Raw genomic sequence first — 19,377 nt, 5'->3', positions numbered from 1 at the left:
GGGGGTACAAGCCTAATTTTTAATCACTAATGACACAGTTTCATAGTACATACAGTGCAGACTGAATGAGAAGCCACTGTATTCCACAGCGAAAGGTGTGCAGTGAGGAGGAGACCCCCCTTCTGCACTTTAGTAAATTTGGAAACATTACAAAGCCAGACATTTCACAAAGAAGCTAGAATGTAGAGGTGGGTGAAAGGAAACTTAAAACAAAAAAGCACCCTACACAAACCCGTGTTTTGGCAGCAGCTGACAAGACAGACAATGGAGGTTTTTAAAATAAAACCCACTCACGCACAAGTCGATGTTTCACTAAATTATGTAATTAACAGAGTCACAGTTCTCGAAAGTGCAAGTTATTTCTGCTCCATCTGAGTCAAGGAGGGCCTTTTCCCCTGAAGACCCACCAGGGAGCGTTGTGCATTCCTGCTGGTGAGGCTGTTTTCTCTCTCCAAAAGGCCTCTTAAGACACACACATACACCCCCCTCCCAAAATAAAAACTTCCCTCCGGGGTTGGCGAGATGTTCTGTGGTGGAGGGGAAATACTGAAAGACCCACAGCAGCCCCAGGCTACCTCTCAGCCAGAAACTTGGTAAACGTTCGCACAAACCAAGATTTTTGCTCCTGTTGACTCCTCAGCAAGATGACGCCTTGCTCATACTTTCCAGGAGTTCCTGAAAGCGAAGCAGAGCCCCCAAACAATGGCAGATCAGGTGGTCAGTAATATTGCAGCACAGCCAGCCAAAAAAGGGAAACCTTCCCAAGCATTTCCCTACCCACCCACCACAGCCACTGCCACTGCCACTCTTACAAAAAATGGGAGTGGGCAGGTGGGATTGAGACACCTGAAGAAGAAGCCAGCATCTTCGGCCGGTTCTCGTTGGATCGCCAGAGGCTCGAGCTAGCCTCCAGCTTTCTTCCTGGCTTGCTTGAAGCGCCGAGGCTTCAGGATGGTATAGTTCATGTACGTTGTGTGCTGGTGGGACAGGAAGGGGATGTAGAAGGCCCGAAAGAACTTTGAGGACCTGGAAAACCAAGGAAGCTTTTGAAAATAAAATGTATGACACACACATTGCTAGCTATTAATAGCAAACTTGGTGGTGGGAAGGCACCAAAACAGGCCTACCCACAGAGAAAGTGAGGGTTTCTAAGACTCCCTAGATATGCAGGGGAAAATTGGAACATTAAGGGCAGTTGAACATCACTTATAGGGAAAGGAGAACAAAAAAGAATTTGACAGGGAGGGCTGGCCTGCTTAAAGCCCCTGGTAGCTTATTGTATGCTTGAGGGTGTGGGGAAGTGCTAAGGCGGCTGGTGGGGAATGGGGAGGGTCTCCTTGGTTTAAAAGTGCTGGCACATGCCTTTGCTGCCTCAGCTGGGATCCCTAATCCATCCTGCCCTTTCCTCCCCCAGAACTGGAGCGCTCAGCCAATGCAGAATTAAATGGACCCAGACAAAGCTGCTGCCTGAGTAGCATAATTAGTCGATGGCTCTGAGTGCTCTCTAATTCAATTAGCAGCACCATTTATCAAAGCCAACTGAGAGTTACCACGGCACTGGCTGACGTCAATGGGGGACGCTTTGTGTCCCAGAAGCCTCTGGTTCAGCAAGCATGAATCGAGCAGCCAGGGTCATTCAGTTTCCCAGAGAAGAGGAACAGTAGTTGTGAGAAAGATAAAACGCATTCGTCAGGCAGCAGGCGCAGAGTGGCAGCCCAAAGCAGCAGCCCCCACTGGCTCTCCTGTGTTTGTGCACTGGTCCCTCCTACCCCAGCCTCCAAGCCCAAAATGTTACTTGAAAACCCATATCTCAGCTACAGCCCTGCTATATTACTACATTTACACAAATAGTTTCAAGAGCAGAATTGTGGCACTCTCAGGTACAGAATGCAGCAGGAGCAGCTAAACTTAAGGCCCACCCATGGAGAAATTCCCTGAGAACACTGAGCAGTGGTCATGGTCAAGCCGGTGGTTTTTTATTTACACAGTGCCTGGAGACCACAAAGGGGGGGCAGAGAAACAGACAGTTGTTAGTCCACATTCTCCCCTTGAGGGTTCAGGAGTTAGGCAGCTGGCTGCGCTGCAGTGGAGGTCAGCCGGGCTGAGAGAGGGGCAGCCAGCCAGAAGTTCGAGTCCGTTTGCAAGCAGCCACGTGACCTCCCCTCTCCCTCCATCTCCTCGGTCAAATTCCAGTCTCTGAAAACAGCCAATAGCTATTAACAGATCCATTCCCCTGCACACACCCGCCACTCTCTCTTTTTGGAACCGCTATGTTTGGATCGACGGAGCAGCTGCCAGATCTAGAGGCTGCCAAAATCCAGCATGCCCCCGGCTCTCGCTCTTCCTCCCTCTGAACCAGGAGCAAGCAGTAACCAGCTGTCACTGCTACAGGCAAGTCAACGGAGTGTCTTCCACCAGGTTCCCATAAAAAGGAAGGAGTGGAAAGGGCTCAGGGCTTCAATTCATGCTTGCTGCTTAGAATATTCAGGGATTAAACTTATGCCAGGACTGAGCCCCAGTAACTTTTCAGTTTTTAACACCCCCCCCAATTTCCCTTTGGAACATATAAAATAATGAAAGTGACACTTCCTCTGGGCGTGTGCAGAACAAACACATCTGACATTTGAGGAAAGGATTTCCCCAAGGTGAGGAGGGCAGACTTAAGGTCAGATATCTTTCTTTTCAGAAACTAAAGCACTGGAGATATGCATTGACAGTGAGACAAATATGTTTTGCGAATGAATAAGCCAAACCACAGTGAAAAATACCACTTCATCACACATAGAATTATTGCCAGGCTGCACAAGCTATGGAATATTTAACACCATGTAATTTCTTCAGATTCAGTATTGGCAGAAGTGGCCAAGGATGGAAGCAGCTGCTTCGGATGCTGCCTCTCTGGGTCGCCAGCACAGTCAGCTGAACCTCTTCCTGCCACCCCCCCCCCCGAGCTGCCAATTGAGATGCTCCAGCAAGCTGGTAACCTATTAACACATCTCCCACTGCCACCTTCCTTGGGGAAATTCTCACAGAGCTGGCTTCCCTTCCACCCACTCATCAAGCTTTTTATTTATTTTTTTAAAATAACAATTCTCGATCATGCTCTTATCTTTTAAAATATATAAAGAGAAAAGCGTGGGGAGTGCTGGGGAAGCCAGACAGCTGGTGAACACTTCTGAGGAGCCAGACATGTCGCAGCCGTCAACGTGAGGCTGGAAGGGGAAGAGGATTGCATGGGACCCAAAATCCCACCCTCAGTGTCTCATGAGGCTGGCAGATCTTTCCTGAAAGGTGAGCCCCCCTCGGACCAGTAGACTTGGGAGCAAAACTTCAGCCAGAACAGTTGCCGAGAGGAAGAGGATGACACAGGGGAAATGCAAATTTAGAAGTGAGGGGATGTGATTAACTTCACACCTCAGTAATCTTTTTAGCAGTCTACAACTCACTTGCAAGGGAAAGGGGGGAAGGAAGGAAGAAGAGTGCTGCTGGCCGCCAACAGTCCTCCCTGCTGGGGGGGAATTCCTTCCTTCCCGACCTCTAGCATGACTCAAACCCTGGGCCAAGTCATCCCAAAAGGAAACTTTATTGAAAATCCACCAGCAGTGCAGGCTGTTGCCATTCCAAACACCACTGTCATAAGGAGTAGACAGAGCAGGTGCAGTTTGCCTGTGCAGATTAAGAGCGCACACACATGCACACACAGACATGACTACTGCTCCCTTTTTCAGGTAACGACTTTTCCATCCCTCCCTCCCCAAAAGATGCTAGTTCCCGAATTGAGTTTTGCAGAGATCCCTAACTAGGCAGAATGCGCCCCCTATAGCCCTCCTTTTCCCCTTGTGCTTTTCAGCATCTTACCTTGAACTATCCAGGAAAGGCTTGTAAGCGATACTGATCCATTCTTCCCTGTTGGCTGCATACCGTGGCTCCCTGGGTGCTTCGGTTGCAGTGTCTAAATCCACCAGGTAATGGCATTTGGAAATGTCAAACTGGAAGGGAGAGAGGACATTTTGGGTTGGTTCCCATCTCCTACAGGGATGCAGCTCACACAGCATTAGGACTCCTACTCTTTGCAGGGACAACATCTCCTTGCCTGTCTCATCAGTAGAAGAACAACAATTGGGATGCTTTTCTGCATTACAGCTGTCTCACATATGCACATTTGGGCCACAGGTTGTACTGTGCATAAGAGTTTATGTTTTTAGGACCTGGGTGTGTCTGTTCTGCTTGTATCCTGTGACAACTTGGTGACTGAAGTTACGTTTTGTTTTTTTAAAATACTTGAGTGTCCAGGCACTTATCACGGAAACAGCTTTGTCCAAATGCAGTGACGTCCCCCAGCTATGGCTGCTTATGTTTAAACAGGTACGTAGGAATCCCCCACATGCCAAAGAGAAGTTCTGCCCTGAAAGAAATCAAGAGTGCTGTTTCCCGTTGGGCACAGCAAGTGTGTCCTGTCCAAGGTACCAGAGAGAGAGAGAGGGAAGATGCCACTTACGTATCTGGAGGGCTCTTCCTGGTTTTGGTCGTTCATGTCTGTTGGAATGATGCGAGTGGCCATTGGTCCCTTGGCAAATGGTTTTGGCAACTGGCCCCTGAACTCTGATGGAATGAACTGAAGCTGCCAACTGCAGGGAGTAAGAGGGAGGGGGTGATATTAAACCCTGTGGGCTTTTAACTTGCAAGCAAAACGCCACAGCAATAACCCAGCAAGGCAAAGGCTGTGAACACAGCTTGGGGTTGCCAACTGTCCGCTACAGAACAGCTCACCGTAATCTGCAGGCCACAGGATGAGGATGTGCCTGTGATTCCTTCATGGGTGAATCAGGATTTGGGAGTGGGGTGTGTGTGTGTGTGTGTGTGTGTGTGCATGTTCACAGTCCCATTATCATTAACTGCTCTTCATGTTACATATTCTAGGGGCTTCCCTCGTCAGATGGCTGCAGACCATGGGGAAATGGAATGCTACAGTTGTGACAGGCCATTGGAGGGGGGCAGTGATAGGGGGAAACGTGCAGCATTCCTGAGAGTGCAAAGAGAACAAAGGCCAGAGTCAGGAAAAGAGGAATACAAACAGGCTCATGTAGGTACAAAGCCTTGCTAAATTCACATTTTGCCTACAAGCGCCAAGAAAGTTTGCAGCTCAGGTATCATTCGGAGCCCGTCTGCTGCAACAGGGTCAGAGCAACCCTGGCAGAAGGTGCTTCAGTGGGGCAGGAGATCCAGAAAGCCTTTTTGTCCTTGATGCTCCTTAACTCATGCTCCAGTGACTCCAAGAACACAGCCCTCGGCTGCTGCCTGAGCCCTAATCACTGGCAAGGCCAGAGCTAATCCCAGCTCTTGCAGCGCTGCAGCAGTTTTGACGTAGTCTTGGGCGAGTTTTGTTCCTCTTAATCATCAATCCCTTGTGACGGTGTTGGGATTTAATGCCTCATTCTCTTTCTCTCTTTTTTTAAAGGGGGGGGGGGAGAGAGAGATATCCATCTGGCGCATTATGGTCTAGGTACCGTTAGGTTATTAAACCCTTGAATTTACAGCTACAGTAACGTCTGTGCAGGCAAAGCTGCCTCGGTTTGAAGCTGAAGGGGCAGGCATAAGCGCAGCCTGACGTGAGCATCAGTGTCACCATGAAAAGCTAAATGCAAAGCTGTGCTAATCAGTAGCACACACAACACACCCAACCAAAAAAATCCCACTTGAAATTCTATCTTCAGCCAAACCAAAGTACATTACTGTAGGAGCTGGATTTGGCCATCTGCACTACCTGAGCAAATCTGAATCATGTCTCATCTTTTGAAAAGTCATTTTCTGCAATTATTTGCATAATGGATGCAGATGAGGGGGGGAACAAGCACCTCACAGAAGCTCCTGTCCCCTTTGTATTATCGGCAGCCATGAGACCTAGAAACCTTGCTTTGTGGGGGTTTTTAATCCTGAAGTGGGTTTTATAGGAAACTGAATTCTGCTCCTAATTCTACATTCTGCATTTTTTTTGCTGCAGTCCTGCAAAATTACTTGTTTCATAAATTTATTTACTGCTTGATTGTAACAAACAAACATGCTCAAAGCGGTTTACAAAAATAATTGAGCAATAAATATATTAGTAAAAAAATAAAATGAAACATTCGAAAAATTAAACCTGGCAATAAACCAAAAACACATCAAAATTGCAACCTCAACACAACACAACACTGCCCAGTGTTTATGTCACAATGTCCAGGTACTCTCTCCATCTCACCGGCCTCAACACCTTCCTTTGATTCCTGCAGTGGCCAAAAGCAACCCAGTTCTCATCACCATTGGTGAGCCTGGGGGAACTTGGCCACTGCAGCTGCTAATGAGCTTCTCTCTCAAACTATGGAAAACAGCAGCAGATCCTGGTTTCAAATCTTGGTTAAGAGGCAACCTTAGTTAAAAGCTGGCAAACCTGGGAGCCAGAGGAGGACATTGTTCGATGGTCCTCAGTCTTCTGTTGCTGTGTGATCTACTTTGAAAACTGAGAATGTAAAAAGAGCTCTGCTGGATTAGGACAAAGATCTAGTCCAGTGACCAACCAGATCCCCATGGGAAACTCTCAAGCAAGACATGAGCATAGCAGCAGCATTCTCCCCTCCTGCGATTCCCAGCACCGGGAATTCAGAGGGGAAACTGCTGCTTGTTTGTTTTTAACTGATGCTGGTTTGGCTAGTTAGTTTGCTTTTGTTTCTAAGCAGCATTTTCTCGTTTTTAGGTTTTACTTTTATCTTGTGCTGCATTAATTTTGTATAAGCCACCTCATGCGCTTTTGAAGGAAGATGGGGCATAAATGACCTGGAAGGCTGACAGTGTTGAGCAGCTGGCATGGACACTGGTCCACCCAACTATTTACTCCTGCTCTATGCTCTAATTGGTTATCTCTTGTGATGAACAGCACCTGCATCCTTGTGGGATAAACCCTGTTTGTGTCTTGACTTACTTATCTGGCAGGAGGAAGCTGCTGGGGAAACGGTGCCATTCCTTCCCCACACAAACGTGAACCGGCCTCCCCTCTGGCACAGTGTGGATTGTGGGATCAGTGGCGATTCTGTGGAATTCTGGGTACAGGTCAAGGGGCCCATGGTAACCTAAGAGGAAGAGACACTGCAAGTGAAAAAAAAGGAAGAAGATTTGGCTGTGCCTTTGTGCCTAAACAATTTTAGGAACCCCTTCAAGTCAGCATGAGCTTCCCTGAGCTATGATGAACTGCGAAAATGCCCTTCCCTTGCACTCACCAAAGAGAACCAGAAATTTACACTTTGGAAACTGCCTTGTAAGGAGCCAAGCCACCAGCCCATATAGCTCAGCATCTTATCTACTAGGGATAGAAAACCCCTGGAACTCCAAATATTGGACTATACCACCCAGCATCTCTGACCATTGGTAATGGTGACTGGGGCTGATGGGAGTCAGAGTCCAACAGGCTCAGACCAGCAGTGGCTCTCCAACATTCAGTCAGAAGTCAAGACTCTCCCAGTCTTACTTGAAATGCCAGAGACAATATCTAAACCAGGGACTTCCTCAGTTTCTTAGCCACTATGCCACACCAGCTCTTATGATAAGGCCTCTTAACTTCAAAAGGGACTCCTGTATGTGCTTTGCTAAGCATCCTAGGTTAGCTACCCAATTTCAGAAGACATCTGAAGGATTTTACATTAAATCCCAAAGGCTCTGGGTAGCACACAGTATCCTTAAATCAGGAGAGAAGCAAAAGGGGCAGGAGAGAAAGAATCAAGAGTTGTTAAAATCCCATGGATACCACCAATATTAACCACCAGCACAGACCAAAAGGCCTGAAAGACTCCCAGAAGATGACTAGGCTCAGACTTTGGGCAAATGGGAATTCCAAAGTTGTGATTCAGCTACCAAGAATGCCATTCTCCGCAGATGGCATGCTGATGGTCAGGTGTCTCCTGCTCCATGGTTTCTGGATAAGGGAGGAGTAAGCTACCTCTGAAATGCATTACGATGTTTGTTTGTCCACCTGGGACTAATAAGCAGCAGGGCAGCCTCTCCAGAACCCACCTCTGAACAAAGCTACGGAGCGCGACAAGGACAGGAGCCCAAAGACAAAGATGGTCCCCAGGGCCAGCCAGTTTGAAGAGACCGTGTAGTGCTCCAGGCGGTAACGTTGAAATATGAAGTGGTAACATTTCTAAGGAAGGGAAGAGAGAAAAGCAAAATATGAATGTCATTTAGACTACAACAAGGGGAGGGGGGAATAGAGCTCATTTCAATAACCCAGTGGAGGAAGATGGTGGCTGCTGCAAAGAAGCCTCTAACAGCCTTTCCATAAGATTATATTTCTGCACAAGTTCGGGAAATACAAAGTGGAATGGGATGGTGCAGCTGGCGCTCTCCTTATGTTGCCATCATCCCTGGCCACTGGGGCTGAAGGAGTTGTGGCTCAAAACCTCTGGAGGGTACTGGGTTGGCAAAGGCTGCACTGGAGCATCACTGGGAGACAACAGTGTGGACTTATTTTGGTGCCAGCTACCCACTTTTATACTTTTTTTTGGCACAACCCCAGACCAATTTTGAGAGCTCCCAGCCCAGGACTCCTGTTTGCAGCTGGGACCACAGGAAGAAAAAGGCTCCTTGTGTGTTCCTGGATAGTACAGATTCCTGCAAACCTCTCTCTCTCTCTTTTACTATTGCTTCATGCCAACTCTTGAGGATACATGGAAAGCTCATGTGTCAAGTAGGGAACTCAGAGCAATGTGGTGAAGGGGGAACCACCTAGCATGAACATGGCTTTGCTTAGGTGTGGGCCCTCTCCACCTGCACCCACACTCAGCCATCGCCACCCCCAAACGCACCTGAAGGGCAGAGAGTCCTACAGCACCACATAGGCAAATGAGGGGGTAGATGGGATACAGAAACCTCTCTTCTTTGTGAGGCTGGCTGAAGAAAATCAGGATCCAGATGTACATGGGAGAAAGCGTCAGCCAGTAAGGCCGTCCCAGATTCTGAACTGGAAGAAACAAAAAAAAAAGGGGGGGTTTAGCTCCAGAATGGGAGAGGCTCAGGGACAACCAAGGCATTTGGTTCAGGACCCCACCACACCCTTATCTTGGAATGCAGCACTTTGCTGTTTATTTCAGCTCTCTGTTGGGCTTTTGGGTGGGGAAATCTGATGCGGGCTTCATAGGCTGCGTACACACTATGCCTTTAAAGCACATTTGATGAATGTTTTCTCCCTCAAAGAATTCTGGGAAATGTAATATGTTAAGGGTTGCTGGGAATTGTAACTCTGGGAGGGTGCCCATAATTCTTTTAGGGAAATAATGAATGTGCTTTAGAGGTATACACAGTCACACATGAAGGCACTGTAACTCTGAAGACCACCACTGGCAGGGGAGGACCACTCCTTCATGCTCTGTTTATGAGCATCCATCTGGCTGCTGCTAGAAATGGAAAACTGGGCTAAGGAAACCCTTGGCCTAATCCAGCAATGCCCCTCTTGCATCCTTATCATCAGGCATGACCCAGCTTTATGGAGCTTGCTTTATGGAACTTCGATGTGAACCCTGAGCTGCATAGGTACAGGGGCTTCTGCCATTTCTCCTCTGTGCCAGTGGAAGTGCCTGGTACACAGCTATTAAATACATCTCAAAGCCACCCGATCTTGGGCAAAGGTATCTGATTAATGCATATACCTCAAATTTCACAAATAAATACTTTCCCCCAGGCTTATAAGCAGAGCGATAGGAAAAACGAGAACAGTCTTTGATTTACCAGCTACCTGGTAGGTGTTGTAGAAGTTCATCCAAGGGGGAATTCTAAGGAGCCTAAGATGTTGAAAGAAAAATGTGCTTGCTTAGGGGCGGGCACTTCTAAAACCTCCAACGCTTTGTTACGGCAGCAACAGAGTACACCGAGAACTCTGAACGCACATTCTCTCTCTTGAAGGAAAACAAAACCAAGGCACCACCTCCCTTGTCTCCCCTCGAATGAAGCAGGAAGTCATTTATTTGGAAGTAACAGCAATTACTTCAATTTGCAAGGGCTGCAGAGGCAGCTCAATATATGTCAAAATCCTGAATTGCCCCCAAAAGGAAAAGCTTGGGGTGTTAAAGCAAATCAGGACTGCACAGCGCTTCACAAAGCCCGTGAGAACAAGACATGCAACTGAAGGGACCCCCCCTGCCGCCGCTTCGGGACACAATCTGCTAAGCAGAAAGGCATGAAATGGGTAGTTACAGCAGCCTCCACTACTGGGCTTGGCTGGCAAGAGGCCTTTATGTTTCCCACAGTGCATGCGGTGCCCTCTGCAAAACGTGAGCGCTTAGTGCACTCTAGTGGACATCCCTGGAAGTACAAGCCTTCATTTCAGAGATGGGCAAGACAGAAAGACAAACATGGTCCACCAGTGGACCGCTGGTTAGTATCTGGCAGACACGCCCCTCCCCAGTGCCCCTCTGGTTTCTAGGATTTTTTTGTTTGTTTGTTTCAAAACAAAGAATGCTGGAGTTTTTCAGAGCTTGGTCTGATCCAGAATAGCACTCCTTGTGCTGTTAAGCAGGTGAGCCTTCTCAGGAACACCTAGCAGGAACAAGTTACGCCTTAACCATTTAGAGATCCTTTAAAAATTCACTCACATCAGTGACCTCCAGGGATGCTAGTAACAAATAAATACATTGGGCCACAGCAGAGTGAAGCCAGCCCACCCCTGTGGAAGACCAGGCTGGGGTATGTTTTGAGTTCCTCTATCCTCGTGGTGTTTTTCAAAACTAAAATGTGCAAAGAAGGAACTTGCGTGTCTGCCCTGTGGCAAAGCTGGGCTGCTGCCATTTGCAAGTTGTTTAACTTCTATAAATACTGGATAAGCAAGCCTGCAGCTAGCAAAGAAATTATTTTTTAAAAAAAGTAAAATAAACATTTCTGAGGCATCAGGGCAGTAGGGGACCAGGCAGGGGTTGTGGAGGCAGGCTTGATGCTTTTTTAAAAAAAGCAGTCCTGATTGGAGAACTGGTGCCCTTTGATTGCACATAGCCACTGACATACAGAACAAGAATTTCAGAATGGGGGGAGAAGAAAACAGAAAGCAGCGAGGTTGCATAAGCAAGGCACACTTCATTCATGTTAAGTACTTATACTCTGCTTTTAAATTTAACAAAAAGCTTCTAAGGTGAGTAACAGCCACCAGCACTAGCCAAAGAAGAAGATACAAGGAGTTGCAGGCAGACATCAAAGTTCCTGCTCCCCAGCCTTTGGAAAGTCCTGCTCAAGCTCCACTTGGACTTCCAGGATTCCAGCAAAAGCCACCTCTTCTAATGCTTTTCTGGCGATCATAAGGGCTAGAATCCTACTTCAATTTTTTGTGGCGGGTAATAGCAGGTTCTCGGCACACAAAATTCCGCCTGAGGTTCCCTGACTGCCCTGTCCTTCTGTGGCTGCTCTGAACACTTGCAGTCAGGAAGGATTTGGCCAATTCCACCTAATGAAGTTGCGCTTGCAAGCAAGCTGTCGCCTGACAGTCATACCATAGCTTCTAGCTGAGCTCCCAAAAACACACCGCAGCACTCACCATGAAATTTCTGCAGCAGACTTTCCATGAGGGAAGTCAGGGGTAAGGCCAGGAGTGCCAGCACAAAGGCCACGTTGAAGTTCAGAAAGCCATTTATGAAGTAGAAAGACCAGGGCTCTGTACCTAAGGGAGGCAAAGAGAGAAGAGAAAATTGGGAGGGGGGGGGAATGTTGCAAAGGTGTAATATTTCCATACAGACTCCTGAAGAGGGCTCGTGATGCCCTTCTGCAGTCAGGGCCTATCACTTGAGACAGAGACTCTCCAAGGCAATAGCAAAGTTCTGGACCCAGCAATTCCTCTGGCCTCTCCAGAACATAAAGAGCAGCCCTCTAGCCAAAAGGTCCAGCAGATGCCTCTGGGAATCCCACATGCTGGGCCTGAATGCCACAACTTTCCCCCATGGTTCCTCCCCAGCACCCGTTATTTCAAGATATACTGCCTCTAGAATTGGTGGCTTCCTATAGTCATCAAAACCAATAGCTATTATATCCTCCTCACACATTACTTTTTATTTTTTTAAGCTCCTTGCTTATTTGCTTATTTTAAGTGTTCACCTAAGATGTAAATGTGACGTTCAGGTGTGAACTTTCATATCGGACAGAGATGTTTGTCAAGAGAGCAGGGATGAACTGCAGCTCACTTTTAAGGGGGGGGGGACAACCCATAGTAAATACAGGCTCCTTGCTCAGCAACACCTGAAATGACAACTGACAATCTGCAAATTTCAACCAGGAAGCAACAGGTAGCAAGAGTCCAAATATTATTTTCCCCTCAAAACAGGTTAATACGTCCTGTAACATGCTGGCCATAATTATCATTGCTCCTTTTTCTTCACATATCAGCCTTCCCCAACATGGTGCCCTCCGGATGCTTCAAATTGCAACAGCCATGCCGGTTGGGGCTGATGGGAGTTGTTCTTCAAAACATCTGGAGGGCACTAGTTTGGGGAAGGCTGTCACACAGAGTCATGCAGAAAGGGGAAAGGGTGCCTTGCTCTTGGGGTCCTCAGCAATTCCAAGGCAGCTGACCTTCCCCCCACCTGCCATGGCAAAGAACGAACGGTTCTTCTTTCTCTTCCTCCACCCCTTTAATTCTTTAGCAAAGGTGCTTTCCCAATTTAGAAGGCTTGGCAGAGGCACAGGAGATTCAAGGGATTAGAATAGTTCTGGGGTAACGCTGCATTGCGTAGTGGAGCTATAAAAAGCATGCAAGGAACAAAAGACATCGCGGTTCCACCTCAATTTAGAACGATTCATCCAGCAGCTGGCTGCAGACAGCCCTGTGAAGCAGACAACCTTCACGACTTGCTTCAGCTGATCTCTTCTTCTCCTTTAAGACCCATGGCTCTCTCAAGAACAAGGGCAGCCCCCCCCCCTTTAAAGAGGTGCAGAAGGTTGCTGGAGGGAAAATGGGGTTTTCTTCACCCTTCCTAGGCCAATGTGTATTTGGGGAAGTCATGATCCCCAACAGAGCAAAGTCAACAGCCCAAAGGCCAGCAACACAGTCATCTATTTGTGGGGGTTTCTGAACTTGCGGGTGAACATTCTCTAGGAACAGAGGCCTGTACCACCTGCCGCCTAGTAGAGTAAAAAGGATGACATTGTGTGTCTTTGCCTTGCTTTCGTCTCCTGGGGGCTTCTTCAGTAGCAAATTGCTATGAGCTTTTGTATCTTTGGAGTGGGGCTTGTTAAGTTTTAGGCCAATATGGCCACCACGTTACCCAACACTGTTCTAGCACAAGGTAAGAGCATTGCCACTGCTATGTGGATTATCAAGCAGCATGGAAGCATGGAAGCTAAGAAGCACTCCAGTAATGCCAAGAGCCAAGGTCACACTCACTTTAGTCCTCATTGCTTCCTGAAACTAAACCCAAGATTACATTCTTTTCTTACTTCCTTGTCTCCATTTTCCTCTCCTCTGTCAATTGCTATGCTTCTGCTTCTCTTCAAAATTTATATCTGATCCACATTGGGCCTATGTTAGCCATGTCTACTCTGAGGTAAAGGTACTCTAAGGTAAAGGTACAGATACCCCTGACCATTAGGTCCAGTCGTGACCGACTCTGGGGTTGCGGCACTCATCTCGCTTTATTGGCCAAGGAAGCCAGCGGTACCTATTTATCTACTTGCACGTTGACGTGCTTTCGAACTGCTAGGTTGGCAGGAGAAGGGACCAAGCAACGGGAGCTCGCCCCGTCACAGGCACTGGCTAAAACCCTTTAATCTTATCTTGGAAGTAGAAAGTATGATGCATTAAATCAGTTCAGGATTCTGCAAGGTGACAGTGGATAATAAGGGGTTGCATGTACTGGATCAAAACAAGAGCATGGTGATGAGGTTTATGGGCAGCAAGAACAGATGACAGCAGCATATCCCAAATTCCAAGGTGCTGGTGTCGCATTTTTCACAGCCTTGGTGACAAATATAAATTCCAGCCCTGAGGAATAATTACAGGAAAAGGAAGAGAGTCTTCTTTTTCTGACCATCAGAAGACCTCTTTCAAGCCTTGTTTTGTTTCCCCTTGCAAACATTTAGCAGCAGCCATGAGATCTAGAAACTTGCTTTTTAAAAACAAAAATTAAAATGCCAGATTCCATGCCTGAGCATTGAACCCAGATGGATGAGACAAACACGGAATCTTACTTCAAAGTCAGAACAAACAAACAAAATCCATCCAGACACATCCGACCTTGAGTCATCCTTGAGTGTGTGCCTCAGTGACACTGTCTAAACGCACACAGCATTCTGCTCTTCATCGTGTTTCCAGGCGAGACAGTATTAAAGCAGCTCTCTCATTAGCATGAAGATGTTACATAAGCGTCATTCTGAGTAAGACACTTCAGAATTTCACTGGTCCCCTGAGGACACCAGAGCCAGCTCATGCTCATGCATGGAATGTGTAAAGGTCAGGCTCAATACAGTGACAGAGAGAAGAGGCTCCGAGGTCCAACAGTGATGTGTGTCTGGAATCATTGTGCAGAGATGAAGGACTCACAGAAGGACAAAGATCAAGCTGCTGTTACAGCCACAGCCACAGAGCCAGAAGCTGCAGTCTTACATACATCATTGCCTCCCACTCAGAGTCTGGGGAACACCTCCAAGACCTGGGATAACCACTGTCAGTACAGAGTAGCCAGTATGGAGCTAGCTGAACCCAAAAAGTATAACCCCAATGTAAGACAGGTCCTTATAAAGGAATAAATGAAGGCAGTAACCAACTCAGCCGAAACATCTCACAGGAAACTAAATTTGCTTCCCAACCCGCTGCATAAATGTCCTCATTTTGGACTTATTCACCAGCAGTTTCAGAGAAGGTTAGACTCACCAAAACCCCTATAGTCCACAAATTCCATAACTACATACTGCCTGCCTGCTTCCTGCTGTATATTTCAATGAGACCAGCTGTCTGCATGGCGGAAATCCCATTTCAAGTCTGCAGGTGGTGCATCTCTTTACCAAGGTAAAACATCTCTTCTTATGCTTCAGATTAAGTTAAGAAGTTCCAAACTAAGAGCAAGTTCAGGTGTCCCTTGATCCCTCAGAGGCCGCAAGACTGTATCAGCGACTCATGCAGTCTGCTTGAAGTAGCTGTGATTTTAAGGACTTGAGTTGAATCTAAGAGGTTTGCTCCCGGATTCCTTCGGAGAGGCTGCTGGGGCTTGCACAACCCAAGTGTTTCACGGTATAGCTGCTAGAGGAAGCTCTGCAAACAGGGCCAGCTCTGGGAACAACCCATAAAACTGTGCACCATTATCACACCTTAGCTTTTGTGGTCCCTACCCAGCACCCCAAAATATTTATGTATGTCCTACAGGTGTGGACTCACCATAAAGATCCGGTCCGTGTGGTGTGAAGACGTTGTACAAGACAATGTTGAGAGGAGTAATCACAAGCTTCCCATAGTGATAACTGTCAACAGCCACCAGGGGCACCTTCATTCAACAAGAAGAACACAGCTGTTTCTAGATTGTCTCAATTCCAGGACAGCACTTGCGTTTCCCACATTTGGAAACCAAGTGAAACAGCGGTGCTGACCAGAACTTAGGGCACAACTACAGGCTGTGGCAGATGCAAGGCTGACACTGAACATAGCATCCTCCCATCAAGTGTGTGTGCACATATACAGCACCCCCCCCCAAAAAAAAACGCTGTAGTTATCACTTCTACCATGAAGGGCACTGCAGTGTATGTTGCCCTCCCACAGCCAACACATTATCTACTGCTGTCAAGGGAGACTTGTTGGAAACACACACTGTGAAGATGCCACAATATGGGAGGAGACATGAACATTACTGCTCCTTCCCAGGGTGCCTATTTTAGCCATAGAGAAAATACCTTCCTGTCCAGAAAGCCATGCAGAAAACAATTGGATATGCCCACATGACTTCACTGAGCAGAATACTCCTTTGGAAGGAAGAGTGGGGGGTCAGAAGTGCAAGAACTATGGAAAAGAGACCCTTCCTCCTCAGTAACCCCTTTGGAAGAACTCGGTTCCCATTATACAACACTCCCCTCTGAGTTATTTCTCCACAAATAACTTGGAAAACTCACCAGAAACACTACTAGTGCGACCAGAAACCATTTCAGGAAGCTTCTCCACTTTCTTTTCAGGATGAGGAAGTCCAGGGCAATAGGAAGCCTGGCAAAAGGAGATGCCAAAAATATTCCCATCTCAACTTGGATTTTAAAAACATTTATCAGTTGACCCTTGCACACTCACTCTAGTCCTCCCCCCTCCCAAAACCAACTATGTGGAGCCCCACCCACCTACCTTTGAATATAATCCTGTTTCTAAATTAATCAAGGATGCAAAGGAATTCATTTTTTCCCCCTAAGAACAGCAGAGGGAGTAGGGAGTGACATTTATGAATCATGGGAATAGATAAATAGCACTGTAACACAGAGCAGCAAAAGGAACAGAGATAGAAAAAGCATAGTTTGGAACAATTTGGCTGGATAACTTTGGAAATAGAGGACAAAAAAGGGAGGGGTGCAAAGAGCGGAGAGAGGTAAGTTAGAGCAATCCTTTTGGAGTAACAGAGGGAATCCCCTTTCCATGGTGAACATAGCAGGATAAGAGCTACCTGTTATCTCTCCTCTCTCTTTTCTAGGGAAGCACTACTGCTACAGAAACCTACTTAGTGCCTACAAAGCAGTGTCTTAAGGTATCACTTGTGATGGCAGCATGCAAAGTTCTCTGCTCAGAATTTTATAAATCACATGGTGATATAATTTCTTAACTTGAACAATTCCAGTTGCAATAATAGCTGAATGCTTCCAGGTTTACTCTTAACTAATGGAAGCTCTCGCTAATTTTGACGGTACCTCCCACATATTTCTGAAACTTTCCTCTAGCCACCATGGGGCCTAGGAAGTTAATTAAAGAGTTTTCAATAGCTGAGTGTCACAGCACCTGAATGGAATGCAAAACAACCAGGTTCCAAAGCACAACATTTACATTTCTTCAAGGAACAACAATTGCGCAGCTACAATCCCAAGCAAATCAAACATTGCAGCCCTACTCACAGAGCTATAATAACCTGAGGACAATAGTGAAACTGATCAGTCTTGGAGAGACATCATTGCCCTTGCAGCTGGCTAGGGACCACCTAGAGCTACCTGTCCCTGAATGCTTCCACATTCCCCACTCCCTTTTGCTTACCCAAGTGCTGCACTGAAAGGCCAGCCCACAATGGCTCCTGCAGCCACGCCCAGGACCGCCAGAGAGATTTTATCCATGTACCACCCCGTCATTGCTATTACTGTGCTGTACATGCAGAAGCTGCTGGGGAGGAAGGCTGAAAAGCAAAAGAAGCAAAAAGGAATCAGGGTTTGGGAGAAAGCAGAAAGCATTCAGAGCCCCACAGATGATTTGGGGTCATTTCAGGACTCCTTATCAGCAGTAGATTTTCTCAGCACAAACCTAAGAACATGTGACATAGGAAAGGCGCTGTAGCTCAATGGGATAGCATCTGCTTTGAATGCAGAAGGTTCCAGGTTCAGTCTCCAGTTAAAACTATTAGATTGGAAAAGAGGGGAAAGAACCCTCTCTGCCCAGGTTGCTGCAAGTCAGAGTAGACAGTACTAGGCTAGATGGGTCAGGGGCTGTACACAATGTAAGACAGATTGGCAGGGGTGGGGGTACTTGAGGTTATATATGAACCAACATAACGCTTGGAATCCTTCTGCTGGAAAAGGTGATTCTTAAGCAACCTCTTGCTAACTGGAGGCTCATTCTTCATCTCTGGAAATGTTCTGCAACAGATGGTCTCTTTTTATGCCAAGATGCAAGTGGCTCAGGGAGCAAGGCAAGTCCCTTACTCCAGTTACACCTGAGGATCCAACAAATAGTGAGGACTCTTGCAGTAAGCAAAGTGAATGCCTTTCATGTTCTGATTCTACTGATCTTAAAACCAGAAACAGTCCTTATGCATTGCTAATTCCACAGAATCTGGATGCACAAAAGTCTGCACTGACTACCTAGTGCAAAATCCAATGTCCTTTTCAGAATCCTGAACATCTCAGTATTTATTTTTGTTACAAGTTTCTGGCCCCCATTGGTATGAAGAAAAGATTGAAAAGTATATGCCAGAGCTTTCCAAACTTTTCATGTTGGAAAAATAAATAAATAAATAAATAAATAAATAAATAATTGTCCAGTGGCACCTTATAAGACCAACTAAGCTTTCATGTGCATGCACACTTCTTCAGAAGTGTGTCTGAAGTCTAAAGTGTGTGTCTGTGTACCTGAAGAAGAGTGCATGTACACGAAAGCTTATACCAGAACAAACTTAGTTGGTCTATAAGGTGCTACTGGACAATTATTTATTTATTTATTATTTTTTACTTCGACTGTGTCAGACCAACACGGCTACCTACCTGAATATTTTCATGTTGGTGACACACTTTTTAAACATGCATCATTTCGCAACACCGTAATTCAGTTTTACTAAAAAACCAGAGGTTAACCTAACCCCTATCCAGGCCTGGGAGGAGTGCAGGAAGTGTTCACACAACACACCTACACACTGCAGCCGACACACTAATGTGTTGCGACACACAGTTTTGAAAGCTCTGGTATATGTGAATGTTAGCTGAATCATTCAAACAGCATACAGGGAGCTGGAAAGAGAGAGAAGGAAAGATTTGCCTATACAGACCATATAATTTCCACCTCTCATGCAACCTCTTACCCATCTCTACCCAAAAATGCAAATTCTGCAGGAGAATATCCTTGCCCATCAAAAGTCAATATGAAATCGGTTCCTAACCCTCAAGCAATTCACTTCTTAACTCACCAGCCGCTGAGCAGAACATCCCAGTGCTGAGTACCAAGAAAGCCAGCATGAGACGACTCACATGCAACCCAAATTTCTTGCACACGGCCCTGGGGAAGTAGAAGGTAAAATAAGCGCAGTTCCAGTGCACAAAAAGTTCCATGACCTGCAAAAGCCAAGAACTTGCGAGCACAGCAGACAACAATGTGGACCAAAGGCATGGCTCAGAATAAGGCAGCTATGTTTTCAGACCTATCACGTAACTTAGTGACAAAGCAGAGGTGTGTTTTATGCAGCTAAAGGGGGGCTTAGGAGTCTGGGCTGGGAAAGACCCAGGAGTGGGCTAAACAGGCCAAAGACTAGCTTCAGACGAGATAGCGTCTCCCTCAACTAAAGCAGCCATCTTGCTCTGAAAGAAAATATATTTTGCAGAAAGCTTCCACACCCTTTGTAGCTTGTCTTGGCTGTTTAATTATGTAGTTTTAATTTATGCATACTGTTTTAACATTTTTATATTAACCACTTGGTGAGGTTTGCCAGAAAAGTTAAAAAAAAA

General features: G+C 46.5%; 1 protein-coding gene across 2 annotated transcripts in view; it reads right to left on the bottom strand.

Annotated features, from left to right (window-relative positions):
* The window catches only part of LOC309331097 (alpha-1,2-mannosyltransferase ALG9-like), a 32,026-nt gene continuing 12,649 nt past the window's right edge, over positions 1 to 19,377 (bottom strand). For both annotated transcript variants that reach the window (XM_081843115.1, XM_081843114.1), the window contains 11 exons: positions 18,843 to 18,931; positions 17,207 to 17,342; positions 16,096 to 16,183; positions 15,371 to 15,476; positions 11,546 to 11,668; positions 8,835 to 8,989; positions 8,041 to 8,170; positions 6,956 to 7,103; positions 4,499 to 4,628; positions 3,859 to 3,989; positions 1 to 1,026 (listed from right to left, as the gene is read on the bottom strand). In XM_081843115.1, the coding sequence (XP_081699241.1) occupies positions 903 to 1,026; positions 3,859 to 3,989; positions 4,499 to 4,628; positions 6,956 to 7,103; positions 8,041 to 8,170; positions 8,835 to 8,989; positions 11,546 to 11,668; positions 15,371 to 15,476; positions 16,096 to 16,183; positions 17,207 to 17,342; positions 18,843 to 18,931 (1,360 nt within the window). In that variant the 3' untranslated portion in view covers positions 1 to 902. The remainder of the gene's footprint in view (positions 1,027 to 3,858; positions 3,990 to 4,498; positions 4,629 to 6,955; positions 7,104 to 8,040; positions 8,171 to 8,834; positions 8,990 to 11,545; positions 11,669 to 15,370; positions 15,477 to 16,095; positions 16,184 to 17,206; positions 17,343 to 18,842; positions 18,932 to 19,377) is intronic.

The sequence above is a fragment of the Podarcis erhardii genome (genome assembly GCF_964252035.2).
Source record: "Podarcis erhardii genome assembly, chromosome: 16".
Taxonomy (NCBI): domain Eukaryota; kingdom Metazoa; phylum Chordata; class Lepidosauria; order Squamata; family Lacertidae; genus Podarcis; species Podarcis erhardii.
This window is presented reverse-complemented; position numbering and strand designations above follow the sequence as displayed.